The 17,248-nt window shown below is 40.2% G+C and overlaps 1 protein-coding gene across 3 annotated transcripts in view; it reads left to right on the top strand.

The window, feature by feature from the left end:
• The window catches only part of LOC120304922 (tyrosine-protein phosphatase non-receptor type 14-like), a 90,508-nt gene extending 78,772 nt beyond the window's left edge, over positions 1–11,736 (top strand). For all 3 annotated transcript variants that reach the window (XM_039336062.1, XM_039336045.1, XM_039336055.1), the window contains one exon: positions 11,547–11,736. In XM_039336062.1, coding sequence (XP_039191996.1) covers positions 11,547–11,712 — 166 coding nt within the window. In that variant the 3' untranslated portion in view covers positions 11,713–11,736. The remainder of the gene's footprint in view (positions 1–11,546) is intronic.
• Positions 11,737–17,248: the final 5,512 nt, after the last annotated feature.

The following is a 17,248-nucleotide window of genomic DNA, read 5'->3' as shown; positions in this document are numbered from 1 at the left end:
TATGGAAGTAGCCAGAAGCTATGGATATGGTGGTGTAGCCAGAAATCACAATGGATATGGTGGGAAGATAATAGGTATGAAGGACTAAAGGGTATTAAGACTATAGGTATACACCAATTTTTCCAAAATCTGTGTTGCTCAAGCAAGATTCAGGTCAAGCAGGAGATCCTTTAAGCATATTCCATCCATGAACAATTCAGTGACCTATTTAGGTAGACCAAGGACTCAATTTAGATCCCCAAAAGGGTTTACAGAAATTGCCAAGAGTTTGTCATCTAAATTGCAGTGCTTTCCATTTAGATGGCCTGCATAAAGATGCAGTAGCGAGTGAGAAGACCAGGGTTTGGAAGATTTTTTTTCTATTCTAAGATTTTATCTCTTCATTCATGACATATATATTCTTCTTCAAGATTTGCATAATACTCCATCTTTCACTTTGCTGTCACAACTACATACTTGTAAAATAGATTAGTAGATTCTGAGAGACATTGACAATCCCAGGATCACCCAGTGAGCTCCATGGCAAAGTATAGATTTGAACTTGTATCTCCCTGTCCTAACCCAGCAGTCTAATAATCACAGACTACACTTTTAGTTGCTTATTTATTCTGGCCTCTACTATATGTTGCCAAAAGGACATTTCCAATTCTATTTCTTCTGTTTTCCATTTTCTGTTTGGCTAACTTTAAAGTAGAAGTTTTGGACTGAATGGATGTAATTTGGCTTGTCTTTAGTTCATTTACCACATTCTGGCAAGTAAAGAGCAGTCAAATGAGTATAAATACATACATGCAAGTAATTAAATCAGTGCAGTCTCTTTATGACTTAATCAATAGTTCTTACCATTTGGTTTCAGAAACCTCCTAAATGAAATTAAATGCTTATCATCTGAATGAACTCCTTTGGGTGGCTGCTTTATATTATTGATTGATTACAGTGTATGCATATGTTTGTATGTTAGTTTAAGCCTGAACCTGCTCAAAGGTAAACATAAGTTTTTATGTTTTGCTCTTTTTAAGATTTGCTCTCATAGGCTGCTCCAAAATGCACTCAGAATTTAACATTAAGGTTTTATTTTCCTGTTGTAAATTAAATAAAAGGTAAATTTTCTGTTTAACTTCAGATGTTTAGAGAATAAAATGAATTGTAAACTAACAAACTCTGAAAATTACAGCTTAAGGAGATTTATGAAATGTTCATAGTTTCTAACAGACAGAAAGACAGACAAGACATTCCTGCTTTTGTGGCATAGTATTTACCTCCCTTCTGCATTAAATGTGAATAACTGGAAATGATCAGAAAAAGTTTTAATGGGGAAAAGCAAGAAAGATTTTCTTCTGCTGGCTGCTTATTGAAACTCTCCAATTTGTTGGATTTACAATGGAAAAGAAAAAGTTGTTTTAACTTTACCTTTTAACTATATAACTATACAGAACTATATACTAAACAAGAAGGAATGACAGTCATAAGCAAGTTGTATTGGAAAAGATTAATACTTAAAGCAAAAAAAAAGTAAATCATCACAGTAATATGTTTTGTCCGGCCGTATATCTTATTTGCAACCTCATTGCAAGCAAATCTCAATCCTCACTGTTGGACAATATTTGACAAATAGCTTGTTAGATTGAATCAAATTATTTGTATTTCAGGTTTATATATCAATTTCCCCAGACTTCCAGTGCTTTGCCATTTATGTGAAATCTCAGTTTCATTCCATGACAGATAATTCCATATTATCTGAGTTCTATAAAAGTGGAAGCCTCATTGTTTAAGTTGTAACATCTATGTATCGACTTACCGTCTTAATGGAATTGTGTACTCTATTTATACCCTTGATCTTTGCCAAGGAATTAGAGTAGATCCCAAGAGTTCTAGAAGCAATCATCCTACGTTTAAATTGCAAAGAAGGCTAAATATTAAAAAGTATGCTATAGTTTCCTTATATCTCATTCCTCTTTCATAGACTTCCCCAAACTTTTCAAAAATTACCCTTTTTATCTGGTGATCAATTTATTATTAATTGCACAAGACTTCTTTTGCCCTATGTAACTGATTTCTATCAGTCCAATCAACGTAACTCCGAACATAAATGTGATGTTCCATTTCCTAATTTGAAAACAATGCTGTAATGCAGGTGACTTGAAAATTGGGATTTAGTTAACAGCCTGTTGATCTGCAAGCCACAAAAGAATTCCATGCACTTGCCCAGACCTGTGGTATTTCTGTACAGGTTGGTGCTGTAATGAGCTATAAACACATACCTAAACTGGGCTGCTGGCACAAAGATGTCAGTTTTATGAAACCCCCTTTTGAGTGTTGACCAACATTTGCTAAAGGGCATCCATATAAAGCTCTGGAACATGAACACAGTGAAATTTTCTATCAAGTAAGCATGCTTAGAAACAATTTTAATACTATCATCAAGAGGGAAATGTTGTTCCGCTTTCTTTTTCGTTAAAAAAAAAAGCTTCTTAGGACAGCTGATCAAGTATCCCTGCAGTTTCCTACAACACAGAATATTGTGATGTTGTCTTAATCAGAATGTGAAAGTGTAGCCTTTTTGCAGGATGAGGATGAACCTCTGCATTTCAGGTTTCAATTCCCTTTCATGTTTCTTCTCCAAGTATGTGTGGGGATTCCAGGTCTTCCTTGTTTGATGTTTCCTTTGAACTATCAGTACCACTGTTCATGCTTACCTAGCAAACTAGGATTGTTTCTGCTTTTAAGAGAAAGTGAAAAAACATAATTTGCACCTTAGGATGAAATATCTTTCTACAACTTATCTGTAACTGGAGAGAAAGCTGTGGGGGGGGGGGTGGAATGAAGGGAGTAAGACAAACTACACCCCCTCAACACCTTGTTCTCATAGTGCCAAACCTTGATTTACAGAAACTTTCTTACTGAAAATACAAAAAAAAAAAAAAAAACTCAGGAAAAATGCTATGACTCCCTCTGCTAAAAAGAAAATCTTTGGACATATTAGAAGTAGAGAAGCATAATATGCTTCTTTATTTCTACTAAATAAGAGTCCAAAGCTCAGCATGGATAGTATCAACCTATTATAGAGATAAACCATTTTAAAGACATCTGTTCTTTTGGACTGTCTTGCATTTTGTTCTACCTAACCTCTGAGATGCATTTAGCATGATGTGTGGGATCCAGCTTAACCATTAACCTGGCTGAATGTTAGAGAAATCTTCAAACTGTTAATTCCCATTGCTTCCATATGTAATTCAATCTCCTTTTTCCCTGTACTGTAATAGTTGCCCCTTTCTGGGCAAGCAGAGGCATATTTTCAGATGACTCAGTTGCTGTTGGTGGAACAATTAAACTGTATTATGGTGAGCTAAGTTTCAAATCATGTGAGAGATTCTGCTCCTTAATCTACTACTGCCAAGCTGGAGGATAATAAGTACTTCAGCTCATTTTGATTATGCGTAAACTGACCTGTCACCAGCCTAAAAGTATCAGCATGATATTTAGCTTCTGTTAAGTGAACCATAATTCTTCAAAACTCCTTTCCAGTTGAAGATGAAGAACAAATTCTTCTTGGTAACAAGGATATGTTGGGAGATTTTTAAAAGCCAGATGTTTTAATTGGATTCCACTTTGTATTTCCTTAAAGTAACCAGATCCTCTGACCTGGTTTGTATAGAATTCTATCAGAACAAAATGAGTGGTTTCTTCCCTAACAACCCAGAATCATAAATAAAACCCACACTCTGACATATTATTGTGGCTTATTATGAGAAGAGATAGCATCAGATTCTGTTTTATGAAGAGAATTTTCATGGATTGCTTCATTTTCCTGGGTGATAGGAAGATACACAGGAGCACTGGGATTCTGATTTGTTCCTGATATTGTTACTTTCTGTGACATCCCAACCACTCTCGAAGAATGATTATACTTTGTATGATTGTAGGAACATATTTGAGATTAAAACTAGTGTTGTAGTACTGTATTTAAGGCTGAATGTGAGGCTGCCCTTAAATACACTCAAAAACTACAGCTGATCCAGAATGTAAAGGTAGAGGTAGTGATGGGCATGTCAGAAGTCACATAGATGTCCCTCCTGTTTTGTGAATTGCAATGATTCATTGGGCTTCTGGATGCGACTCAGGGTGCTGCTTATCACCTATAGAGCCTTCATGGCACAGGGACTGACTACTTGTGGAGTCACCTGTCTCTGTGTGTTTGGGCCCATCTGATGAGGTTAGCTGGAGTGAACACACTCTGATTCCTATCCATTCAGCAACTTCACTGTGCAGGGCCCAGGAAGTGTGCTTTCTTGGTGGTTCCCATCCTCTGGAATGATGTCCCCCTGGAGATCATACTTTTTACACCTTAAATTGTTTTGTTTTTTAAAAAAATTGGTTTAAAAAGTAGTTCTCACAGGCCTTAGCGCCAGGATAGTGGCTGAGCTCCTTCAGGATTTTTTGGTATCCTTTTCGTCTTTCTCTATTAGGGTTTGGTTATATTCCCTTTTCTTTGATGTATCAGTTTTCTTTTTGATTATTTTTAAATTGTAAGTTGCCCATACAGTCAGGCAGACTCAAAATTGAAATAAATAATTAACTTAATGTGATACAGTGGTGAAAACGTTGGATATGGATTGGAATCAGGTCCACCCTCAGCCTTGGGCAACCCACTCTCTCTCAGCCCAACCTACATCACGGGGTTGGTGTAGAGACACCTAAGAGGGAGAAATATATATGCCACCATGAGCTCCTGATTAAAGGTAGATTATAAATCTAACAAATAAATAGACACACTCACATTTTCGAAATTAATTTGTTCTTACTATGAAAGGTACTCTGTACCTTTCCTTACAAAATCTCAAACTATAGGTAATGGTATGTAAGAAAGACCTTGGGAGACAAGGCCAAAGAGATGCTGCCTAGGCAACGGTCAGATAAGAGACAGCATAGCTTCCAGCTGGGTAAAAGTTGAAGGAAGAAGCTCAGAAGAGACATTCCCTAATTTCTCAAGCTATAAAGAGATAGTAGGAGATTTGTATTTCCAGACTTGCAACATGGATACCAGCCTTACCAGGTAGAGCAGACAGGGAAACAGGACCAGATGAACTAATTCTGTTTAATTATATAATTACATTCTGTAGCGGTGTACTCAGTTGAGCCATGGTGGTTAGAATGCAGTATTGCAGGCTAACTCTGCCCACAGCCAGCAGTTCAGTTCTGACTGGCTCAAGGTTGACTCAGCCTTCCATCCTTCTGAGGTCAGTAAAACAAGGAGCCAAGTTGTTGGGGGCAATATGCTGACATTTGTAAATTGCTCAGAGAGTGCTGTAAAGCACTATGGAGTGGTATATAAGTCTTAAGTGCTATTGCTATTGCTACAGTAATAGAATGTTGCAAATCTGAAAGTGCATATCTCCTGGCATCTCCTTTACTGCCTGAGAAACGGGGGACAGTCCTTTCTGAGCCTCTTGCTGCACCCTCCATCCAGCAGCAGACTATCCTGTGTCTGACCTTTCCTTAGGGAGCATCCCTTTGCCCCAGCTCCCAAGGTCTTTCTCACATATCATTACAGTAGAGGAGAGATAACAGCTTTATAAAGCACAGCAAAAGCAAAAACCAATGTAAGCAAACAAATCAGCAGATGAAGAGATGAATGGTTGAAGTAGCAGCAATAAAATATAAAGTCCTAAAAAACAACAATGTGTAGCATACTTTATGCTATGAGTGAGACAGAATACATATGTACAGTGGATGTTTTAGTATTTGTACATTAAATATATGTCTGTACATTGATATGAATATTTTGCATATCATGCTACATGGCATAAATAAAATGGAAAAGCAGACTGGTGATAATTTGAATAGCATAAGAAAACAAGAGAATCCTAATCTGAGTACAAGTTTAGTCTGGAACAAACTGTTAATCTGCCCCGTTATTCATTTATATGAGATGGGACCAGCTGCTTACACATTTTTTTTCCTTTTCTCTTATGTCATCCCAACTGGGTCCTCCCTGAAAAACCTTTTCCCCCTTTAACTGGGTCTTGGGATTAATTTCTTGAGAGCCTCTGTGGTTTTTTATGCTGTCACCTTGCCCCCAATTTCATTTTTAGTTGAAGTTTCTTTCACAATGCATTTGAGAAACAGGACAAAAGTAAGGGTGAAATGAAACCATTCCAGAAATATTTAGTAATGTAATTCTCACCAATAGTAGTAGAGTAATTGTAGCGTGAAATGTTATTTAAAAATAGACATTCCTGGTATTACGCTCAGTATTTCTCTGGTATTTGGGTTAAATTATAAGCAGCTCAAAAAGGAAGCTTTGTGTGCTTCTAAATTGTTCATGGACTCCCTTGTAATTTGCTCTAATTAATTCAAGCATCCGAGGACAAAAGGAAGGACTGGATTGAAACTCATCTTTCTTCTAGCTGCAAAACTATACGCTTTTCAAAATTCTACATGTTATCTTTTATGCCTCTTTTATTTTTATTTTTTTTAAATCTATTCCAGAGGAGGTACAATTCACATTGTTACCAATGGGAATGAATACTTTTTAAAAAAACAAACCCTAATTTTATTAGCTAGAGGACGTAGATTTAGGGCAAATAGCCTCAGAATAATGTTCTGTCCCTTGTGCCCCAGTCTTAAGGGCTCCTGAAAAAGGGGGGCACTAGGACTCTTTTGAGAAGCAACTTAAATTCAGCCCTTGAGTGGGCTGACCTGATATTTTTTGGCATTTTTTTTTTTTAGTTTTGGAGATTTAAGAGGCAGCATGGAAGCCTTAAGCCTTGAAGAAGCTTTACAAAGCATTCTTTAATGCTTTCCTTGCTATGTTGTATAGCATTGGTTCCTCCAGTTTTTCGCTATTAGAATAACCCTTCATGGTGAATTAGCAATAGCAATAACATATGCTGCCCCATAGAATTCTAAGGCAGGTCTTATAGTCAAAGCAAGTGGAGAACAGGATGAAGCTCTTGGGAGTAAGGGCAGTTCAATGCAAGGAAGCCATAAGAGATGAGTAATAACTCAGTTGGGCAGTCAACATTTTTATTCGGAACCAAAAAATTATAACTTACATTGCAAAATCCATCTATTTAAAGAGGGATGATACTGATGAGGGTAGCTTTGCATGACATGCTTACCTATGCTTAAAGAAAACATAATATACTGAATTAACCTAATCATCTTGGTTCACAAAACAGATAGAACCAAAATGTAACCATATAAACCAGGCTTGCTCAAGTTGCTGGGCAAAAGCAAGGTCAGCTACTATGTGGTTCAGAGGATTGCGTGAAGCCAGCCTCTGTGGCATGGAATGCCAATAAGAAGCTAAACAAACTGGATCTCAAAACAAATGATCTTCTGGAATTATGACCAAGACAGCTTGCTTTATGACCATAACATTTCTTAATGACTGCCAATAAAAGTGTAAAATCAGGTTGGTCATGCAGGTGACTTCCTTCCTTCCTTCCTTCCTTCCTTCCTTCCTTCCTTCCTTCCTTCCTTCCTTCCTTCCTTCCTTCCTTCCTTCCTTCCGTCCTTCCTTCCTTCCTTCCTTCCTGGCAGGTGAGTGATATTGACTTCCAGATATTGCATGGATGGGGGAGGCTTATACTCCCACCAGATTACCCATTGACTTATGGTATTTGGCAAAACCAGCCCATAGTAAACAAGTGATTTGCTTAACGAACATGGTGCTTTCTGAATGACCAAGGCAGCTGCTTTACGACCATGACATTTGCTTAATGACTGCCACTAAAAGTGTAAAATTGGGTCAGCCTTGTGGGTGACCCACTTTACGACCATCTATAATGAGCAGATTCCATTATGGTTGTAAGTTAAGGACTACCCATACTGCTTAATTACCAGTAGTCCTTGCTAATGTGGTGAAGGCTGGTATCTATTTCAACTCAGAAGTAACATCAGTGAATTCAGTGGAGGCGATCCCAAATAAGTGGTGTTCTGTATCATGTTTCTCAACTTAGCAGGTTTAAGAATTCTGAGAATTGAAGTGCACACATTTTAAACGTGCCCCAGTTGACAAAGGCAGAACTATATAATTGTGGTTCCTAGCAAGCTTTTTCTGCTCTTCTCTAGCTCTTTGGTTCTGCTTGCAATTTAAACAGAAGATTAGAATGAATTCTGCTGATCAGTCCATCTGCTTTTCTCACAAAGAAAGCCCAGTAAGATGATGACAATTGAAAACCCTAAAATTAGTTTCTGCTTGAATTCTAACTCAGAAAACTTTATTGTGTTTATGTGTGTGGGTGTTTTAATTGATATTTTTTTGAATTGTAAAGTGGAGGGGTTTTTTTTGGGTCTCAAATAATCTTTTGCATGAGGAAATCTCTCTGCTTTACTTCTGGGTTAGTTTTGTGTTGAGATTCATACCAATCTGTCACATGCCTCTATGGTTTCTTTGCTTGGCTTTACATGGGGATTGTGCTGGTAAGTAGCAAATCCATTCATTTCTTGCCAGGCTCATTTTGAGAGAAAACAAACCCAGATAGCCTTGACCTATAACCCTTCGTTTAACAACTGGTTTGGGTGGCATTGCGGTCCTCACATTTAAAACCTGTAGGGCATCCCTGCTGTCACACAATCATAATTGGGGGGGGACATGCTTGGCAATTTGCATATATTTGCAACAGTTGCAGTGTTCTTGTGATGGAATGTAGTTGTGGGAGGAAAGGGCTCTTTTCCAGAGCGCAAAGAGACAGTAGAGCTTTGCAATGCCTGATATGCAGGAAGAGAGCAAAGACAGACCCCTCTCCAGCAGTTCATGGAGTATATTTACTGAACAGTTATGCAGATAATCGCTTGCGAGATTTTTGTCCATAAGCAAACAGCAATAAAGAAACTGCTCAGAATAACTCCACTTGTCATTCTTGGGACTTGACAGTAGTAGGGTTACACAATCACCATTTGTAACCTTCCCAAGGGGCTTCCGACAAGCCAGCATGGGAGGCTGGATTCACTTAATGATTTGCTTTAATGATTGTTGCAAAACAGATCATAAAATTGGGTGCAGTGCAGGTAAAGATTGCATTGCTTGGCAATGCTTCCAACATTGGTTGTAAATCAAAGACCATTCAAGTAGGAGTGAAAAAAAAAAATCTCACTGGAGTTCTGATCCTGGCTGGTCAGCCTTGAGGCACCAAATTACCTTAGATAAATGGTTTGCCTTCTTCTGCCTCTCTATTACAATCCTGTCATTTGACTGTAAATACAGTGATATGCATCTGATAATGCATAAGTTTATAACTCTTGGTGTTTTCTGCTGAAGGAAAATAGCCATCTTGTAATTATGCCTTTGTTTGGACTTGTCTTCCACTGTTGCATACTTCCCATGAAATGAGATTGGCAATCTGTGTTCCTATTATTGATAACAAAACCATGTGTATTTTACCCCCCCCCCCAAAAAAGTAACAAAATCAAGGAAGTTCCATGAAACTTGTGTAGTAGAGAAGATAGAGTTCTGGACTTGGGCTCAAATTCCTGCCAGCTGCAAAGCTTTGCGTTTTTTTTTCTTTATTCCAACCAGGATGCCGTGACCCTGAAAACTCACAACTAATTCATGCATTCAGCCAGTTTGGTTTTTAAGCCAGATCCAGTGGTTTTGCCTAGTACACAAAATGGTGTTCAATAAACCAAAGTAAAACAATCTGTAACTTAACATAATTTTTAAACCCAGCCTCATTCTTCCATTCCAAAACCACAAGGGCTTGTGTAGACACTGCTCAGTGATTTTCTTTTGGGGCACTATCATTTGGATACTCTTCAAAAGCCTTCAAAATATCTGGGAAATTCTTATTCTGTGAAAGCACCCAGGATTTCTGTTTCAGTGAACGGTGGTGATTTGAAATGTTTCTTCATGATAATGCCACGACTGTTACAACCTGGAGAAGTAAAGCTTGTTGGAGCGTTAGTGCTGTCTAGTGGCCGATGCTTGCCTGCCTCTGTTTCATAGATTGTATAGGATTCCTGATTTTGGATTTTATAACGAGATCAAAGCTGTTTTTCAATCGAATTTCTAGATACCAAGTTATGTTCATCTTATAATAAGAAATTACTCACTCAAAAATGTAGTCAAATATTCCAGTATCATTGCAATACATCTTTGTGTTTTATCTTGTTAGTCATATAAATATGCAGGGCAGGGGTTTGTGGGATTGTGCTTTTGTTGTGGCAAAATACACACACACACACAGAACCAGGCTAATTTGGCTGGTATCTCAATGATATCGTTTTCTAATGCAATATAATGTATAGTATCTAAACTGCAGTATTAAAAATGTTTGGCAGAGTAAAATTGGGTTTGGTTTGTATTTTTGTGTTTTTATTTGTGAACTGTCCAGAATTAATTGGATTTGGGCAGTATCTAAATTGAATCAAAAAAATGAATTGGAGAGTATGTTTTTTCAAAAACTGACCCTTTGTATGATTTGCAAGTAATAGCACTCTAGAAAGTGACTATGACTAGTAAAAAAAACTAAATAAAAACTTAACTCTCATGTTTCTAATAATTCTCTCCATTTATCATATTAAAATTATAACTTTCAGGACTCTGGGGTCACACCTAAAGTTTTGGCAACCTTAAGTTATGAATCTCTATGTTGGGTTATATCAACTAAGCCAAAAGCTTGCAAAACTAAGTCCCTCAACAACCATTTTAAAAAGTGGGTTATTTTAAAAGTTACCTGATTAATTGGCAACACTTTTCTTTAAAAAGTGAAACATTTTAATTGCTCCAATTGAGTTACTGATGAGTGGTGTAAAGCTATTCATGTCAACTCAAAAATAAATCCCATTAATTTTAATGAAGTTTCTTCTAAGTAATTCAAAAGATTGTTAAGTTTGAAGGTGATAGGAAAAGGACATTTATGAAAAGTAATACTTTTGGTTAGAAATTGAAATTGATTAGTGTACTTTATGCATGTAGAGTTTACTTTTTATAGACCTTTCCTTTGGTTTTTGCATACGCAAAGAAGCATTTCAGTCGTAGAAGATCACAGGATCACCTTACAATATTAGCAGAAATTGTAAAAATGCATAAACAGTATTGTAAAGGCAGATTCTTTTTGTTTCCCTTATAATCAAAGACATAAGCAAGTCAATCTTCCTAACCTCTTTGTAGATAATACATTGCTCACCCAAGAAAATCCTTTGATGTTTACCAGATGCTTCTCAGTTTAGCTGGTATCAAAATGCCCAGTTTTGCTTTTAATTTCTGATGGTACTGTCTGAAAGTGACCTCAGTAGAGAGAAGACTAAGAGGAGATTAAGGTACAGGTTCTCCAAAATTAGGAGATGGTATTGTTCAAACCCTTTCAATATTGCCATGTAGATATGCCATTAAAAATATTTTTTGGGTCAGGGTGAAATAGTCATCCTTGCCTACTTAATACAAAATGCAATGCCCACATAGTTTAGCCGTAAGTATCACCTTCAATATTCCTTTTACTTATACAGAACAGAACAGCCCTATCAATACTTAAAACTCACTGAGAAAAAAAATATATGTTCAGGTACTCTCGGTTTCATTCTGTTCTGTCCCTTGTTCACAGGTACCAGTATTATCTTCAAGTAAAAAAAGATGTTATTGATGGACGATTGCGATCTTCATTTGAACAAGGGATAAGGTTGGCGGCACTGGGCGTTCAAGCCACATTGGCAGCTCAAGGTACAGGAGCACATGTGCCCATTCTTTCCCCATCTTATTTATTTATTTAACTATAGCAATACATTCCTATTAAACTGGAGATGGCAACTCCTTAGGGAAAACATTGACACTGATCTGCATTCTTAAAAGCTTAATACTGTATATTTTGGAAACATTAGTGGCATTAAGTGGCAATAATTCCTGAAATAAATGAGTCATCCATTTGAATGAACCATTTTCTCTTTTTACTGAAGAGGAAGTTTTTAGGATTCTTGCAAGAAACTGAGAATGAAGATCATAATTAAGGTGTATTATAGTTTGAGAATATCCTAACATAGCATGCAAATACGTAATTATTTTTGTACTAATGCCATAAGTTGGATACTCATCCAAATTTATTAGTGAACTACACTAGAAAAAGGTTAGTGGATCAGGGTTAGAAATAAATAGGATGGGGCTTGAATTCATGATTCATGTCTTTTTCCTCCACTGCAGCATTAGAAAGTGAGTTAAAAAGAAGACAAGTCATGTATCTCTTTAGCTATGCAATCTTCTGTTCTGCTTCTACCATTTTTCATACATTTTGCATGTAATCAGTGGATTTCTGCAAATGTGTTTAAGCAATGGATTTTACAAATATACCAAGTTTCCTACCACGTTTATAAAGCTCAGGCTTGCAAACTCCCTTCACCCTTTTAGCACACTAGAGGAAGACTAATTAAAGTTACCCAGAAATCAAACTGAGAAAGCTATAGATTGTTTAAAATGTGTTTAAGAGGAATAAATTAAGAAAAAGGCAGTTTCTGCTTCTGGCTTCTTCTCACTAACCAGAATTTAAACTAATTTGTTGCCTTTAAACATTGTAGTCATAAAGGAATGTTTAGTATAAAATAGGAGAGGATGTTTGTATCTTTAAAATTAGCTAAAGCTTTATCACAGATGAAATCATTGTTCCATGTATCAATTAAATGAGGCATGTGCTTTCTCAAATCATATTTGTAAAATCTTGATTATGGATTGAAATGAAATAAGTCTTTATTATCAGAATGATATGAGCATTCATAAATCCATATACTCACATTTTTAATTTTATGCTATTGTTCTTGACTGATACACAGAGAATTCCTAAAAGCTTTTCTTTAGTACTCTATCATTTTTGTTGTTTGTATACATATCACCTTAGTGTATTCAACAAGTTTATATTTATTGGTTATAAAAATGTATATTTATGATGTGAAACAAAACGAAATACCATGCAATAATAATGTCAAATTTCCCTTATGGGTCTACAGGAATATTTTGTTTGGAATAATTCATAAGGGGAATTTCCAGTACTGAAAATCTTTTTGGCAGACTTTACTCAAATAAAATAAAAAGAAAGCTCCTGGGCATTTTGCCCCTCTGTCTTAAGCATGAAACTGTTTAAAAAGAGATAAATGGAGAACCTTTCATAAAAATATTGTAAAAGTATATTTTTAAGAATAAGTACTTTAAGAAGTATTTTCACTCTTTTTCTCCAATTCTGAAACTTACAAAAGCAAAGGAAATCTTTGACAGGAATGTCTGTAAGGAACGTCCTTGAGTGAATCAGGCAAACAATACACCAGGCACGCTCCAGGATCCAACAAAGTTTATTTCACGTTGCAGGAAACAAAGTTTACCCTGGGGGAGGCTCCAAGCCCGCGCACTATATGCCGTCCCGGGCTACACCCATAGCACACACCCTCATCAAGCCTTATAAGGAAACCCCGCCTATAATCCACCCATCCACCCCACCCTGTGTTAACCTCCACCGTAGCAAGCCCCATGAAACAAATCCTCAGTCAGTCAGTCCCACAGCAGCAAGCCCCGTGAAACAAGTCCGGTTCCCACGCCCTAACTGATATTAGATCCTGTCAGACCCAGCGTCAATGCATAGCTCCTGCCCGCAACCCCCATTCCGTTTTGGCTTTCACGTGATGTCGTCACATGCACATTCAGCTGGCTGCACGCGGATCACGCCGGCGGTGTGGGTGCCGTTCCGCCGGAACCGCTAGGACGCGTTCGCCGTCGGCGCAGGCTGGAGGCTGCAGCCGGCCAGGTTGGCAGCGGCCAGGGTGGTAGTGTGCTGGGTCTGACATTCGGCTTCCCCTCACCACAACTCCCCCTGAAACAAAGGTAATAGATGAGTCACCGCGTGTACCTTTTGGCCAGATACACCAATCAACCGTCCCCTTGCCCCCGCCGCGCTCCGTGTTGTACCCTTTTGTGATACCTTTTAACTAGCTCGGGGGCGGATACATCCCCACTCAATACCCAGGAGGCTTCAGACAAAGGATACCCCTTCCACACGACCAGGTAGTATAGTCTATTACCCCGTAGTCGCGAGTCAACTATGTCCTCTATTTCGTACCGTCCTGGGGTGACAGGGCCTGGGGGTTGTCCATGGGATGTCCTCCCCACCGGCTTCAATAAACTTACGTGAAATGTCGGATGCATTTTTCCTAGAAGCTTTGGTAATTCGAGCCTCACTGTTACCGGATTGATGATTTGTGCTATGCGAAAGGGCCCGATATATTTTGGTGCCAGTTTCTTGCAGGGGACCTGCAACTTAACATATTTGGTTGATAAGTATACTTTATCCCCCACACGGAATTGGACCGGTTGTCGACGTCTCTTGTCGGCGTGGTACTTAGCCACCTGTGTCGCCTGGTCTAATGCCTGCCTTACATTACGCCACACCTGGCCTGCTCGAGCAAACCACCCCTCTGATCGGTGTAGAGGGGGGTCTGGTGACACACAATCGGGTAAGGGGACCACATCATACCCATAAACAACCTGAAATGGGGTTAGACCGGTACTGTTATGCACTGCATTATTATATGCCAGTTCAGCAAATGGAACATAGTCCACCCAATCCAGCTGTTGATACGATACATAACAGCGCAGGTACCGTTCAATGGCTGCATTTGCCCGTTCCGCCGCCCCGTTGGTACAGGGGTGGTATGCCGAGCTCAATCCTTGTGTGGTTCCAATACTGGCTAGGAAACCTCGCCAGAAGCGGGCTGTAAACTGCACACCACGATCTGAAATAACTCGACGGGGTGCCCCATGTAGTCTGTAAATATGTTGTACAAACAATTTCGTCAGGCGTTTTGCAGATGGCAGACCCTTGCAGGGGATGAAGTGGGCCTGTTTAGAAAAAAGATCCACCACTGTCCAGATCACCGTGTAACCCCTCACGTTTGGCAAGTCCACAATGAAGTCCATCCCGAGATCCTGCCATGGCCGGTCCGGGTCCGATACCTGTTGTAGTAAGCCCATGGGTTTTTTCGGTACCGTTTTCGCTTGAGCGCAAAGGTGACACTGTTTGACATATTCCTCAACATCCTTCCTCATCCCTGGCCACCAGAATTGACGTCTCACTAGATGGAGTGTCTTTACGAATCCAAAATGGCCGGCCGTTTTCGAGTCATGACATCTGTGGTACACTCGGTTTCTTAGTGCCAACGGAACGTATAGCTTATCCCCATACCAGGCCAACCCATCACGACGACTCAAGACCCCAGGGTTAGCTAAAATCCAGGGGTCTGTTAACAAAGCCGATCTCAGCCCATCCTCGAAAGCTCCTAACTGTGCACCCTTCTCAGGCAGGCCGGGACCCGGATCACACGGAGGTATGATAGCGTGAATCACCTGCTCTCTGTTACTATTGTACTGTGGCAGCCGGGATAGCGCGTCGGCCAGGAAATTCTTTCCTCCCGGAACGACTTTCAGGTGGAAGTTGAACCGTTGGAAGTATTGCGCCCATCGCACATGTTTGGGTGCTAATCTTCTTGGGGTTTGGAGGACCGCTAGATTTCGATGGTCTGTCCACACCTCGAAGGGATGCTGTGCGCCCTCCAGCAAATGACGCCATGTCGACAGGGCCCATTTCACGGCAAACGCCTCCTTCTCCCACACTGCCCAGCGGCGTTCCGTGTCCGTGAACTTTTTGGACGTGTAGGCGCACGGTTGTAGAAGTCCGTCTTTATTACGTTGCAACAATATCGCCCCAATGGCGACATCGCTGGCGTCGGCCTGTACGACGAATGGTCGGCCTGGATCAGGGTGTATCAGAATGGGTTCTCGTGCGAATAGTCCCTTAAGGGACTCGAAAGCCTGTTGGCAGGCCATAGTCCAGACAAGAGGTTGTCCTGGGCGAGGTTTTCCGGCTACTCGCTTGGTGCGCAACAGCTGAGTCAGCGGCAGGGCCACGTCGGCGAAGGAGGGGATGAACTGCCGGTAAAAGTTTGCAAATCCTAGAAACCGCTGTAGCTGACGACGGGTTTTTGGCGCTTGCCATTCCAATACGCATTTTACTTTATTGGGATCCATTTCTATCCCTGCCGCCGACACTCTGAAGCCAAGATAGTCAATACGCTCCTTGTGGAATTCACATTTCGATATTTTACAGTACAACTGAGCGTCTAACAATTTTCGTAGGACTATGCGCACCAATTCCACATGTTCTTCTAGTGATCGTGAGTAGATTAAGATGTCATCCAGATACACGAGGACACCCTTGTATAAGTGGTCGTGCAGCACCTCATTGATCAGCTGCATAAACACAGCCGGGGCCCCTTGTAACCCGAATGGCATTACTTTGAACTGATAACTGCCTAGCGGACAGTTAAAGGTTATTTTCCACTCATCGCCCTCCCTGATGCGAACCCTGTAGTAAGCTTCACGGAGGTCCAGCTTTGTGAAGATGGTTCCAGTAGCCAAGTGGGTCAGAAGATCTTTTATAAGGGGCAGGGGATACACCTGTTCTATACACACCGCATTGAGACCGCGGAAGTCGACACATAATCTTAAACCCCCATCCTTCTTTCCCTGGAACAGTACAGGGGCGGCCATCCGGGACCGTGCTGGTACTATAAATCCTCTGGCTAAGTTCTTATCCACGTACTGCCTCATCTCCTGTAACTCCGTAAACGTCATTGGGTACATTCGGGCCTTTGGTAGTTTCGCCCCAGGGATAAGTTCAATCGCGCAATCTGTACGCCTATGGGGAGGCAGGCTGTCGCACTCCCGCTCACTAAAGACCATAGCAAGATCCTCGTACACTGCTGGGTACTCGCTCTGGTTCCCCTCCGTTATGTGATCTGCCCCTTCCCCTTTCATGTTGCTATTATACCGCTCCGGGACCGGTGGTTGAGGGCCTGCTGTGAGGCGTAGATGGCGGGAGCCATCTGCCCACCATATGGTTGGTGTCCACTTATCCAACCACGCCAACCCCAGGATAATAGCCTCTGACATGGATGGAACTACTATGAATCTCAACATCTCCCAATGCGCGGCTACTTCCATCCTAACGGGTTCAGTCACAAGCGTAGTCGGGGCCCCTCCTAATACGGATCCATCCACCTGCTCGAAGCGAATGGGGGACTTCAATCGGGTCACCCTGATATGCATCTGGGACACCACCTCCTTGCTAATGAGACATCTGGTGCAGCCAGTGTCAACCAAAGCCTGGAATGATTTTGTCTCCCCAGTGACCGGGCTAGTCAATGTTATCGGAATGTTAAACGGGACTATCGGTTCACTTACCATAGGATCCTCCACCTGGCCTTCCTCCTCATATTC

Source organism: Crotalus tigris, unplaced genomic scaffold, assembly GCF_016545835.1.
Source record: "Crotalus tigris isolate CLP2741 ecotype Arizona unplaced genomic scaffold, ASM1654583v1 scf7180000017546.9332058, whole genome shotgun sequence".
Taxonomy (NCBI): domain Eukaryota; kingdom Metazoa; phylum Chordata; class Lepidosauria; order Squamata; family Viperidae; genus Crotalus; species Crotalus tigris.
The sequence above is the reverse complement of the archived record's forward strand: the minus strand, read 5'-3'. Positions and strand labels throughout refer to the sequence as shown.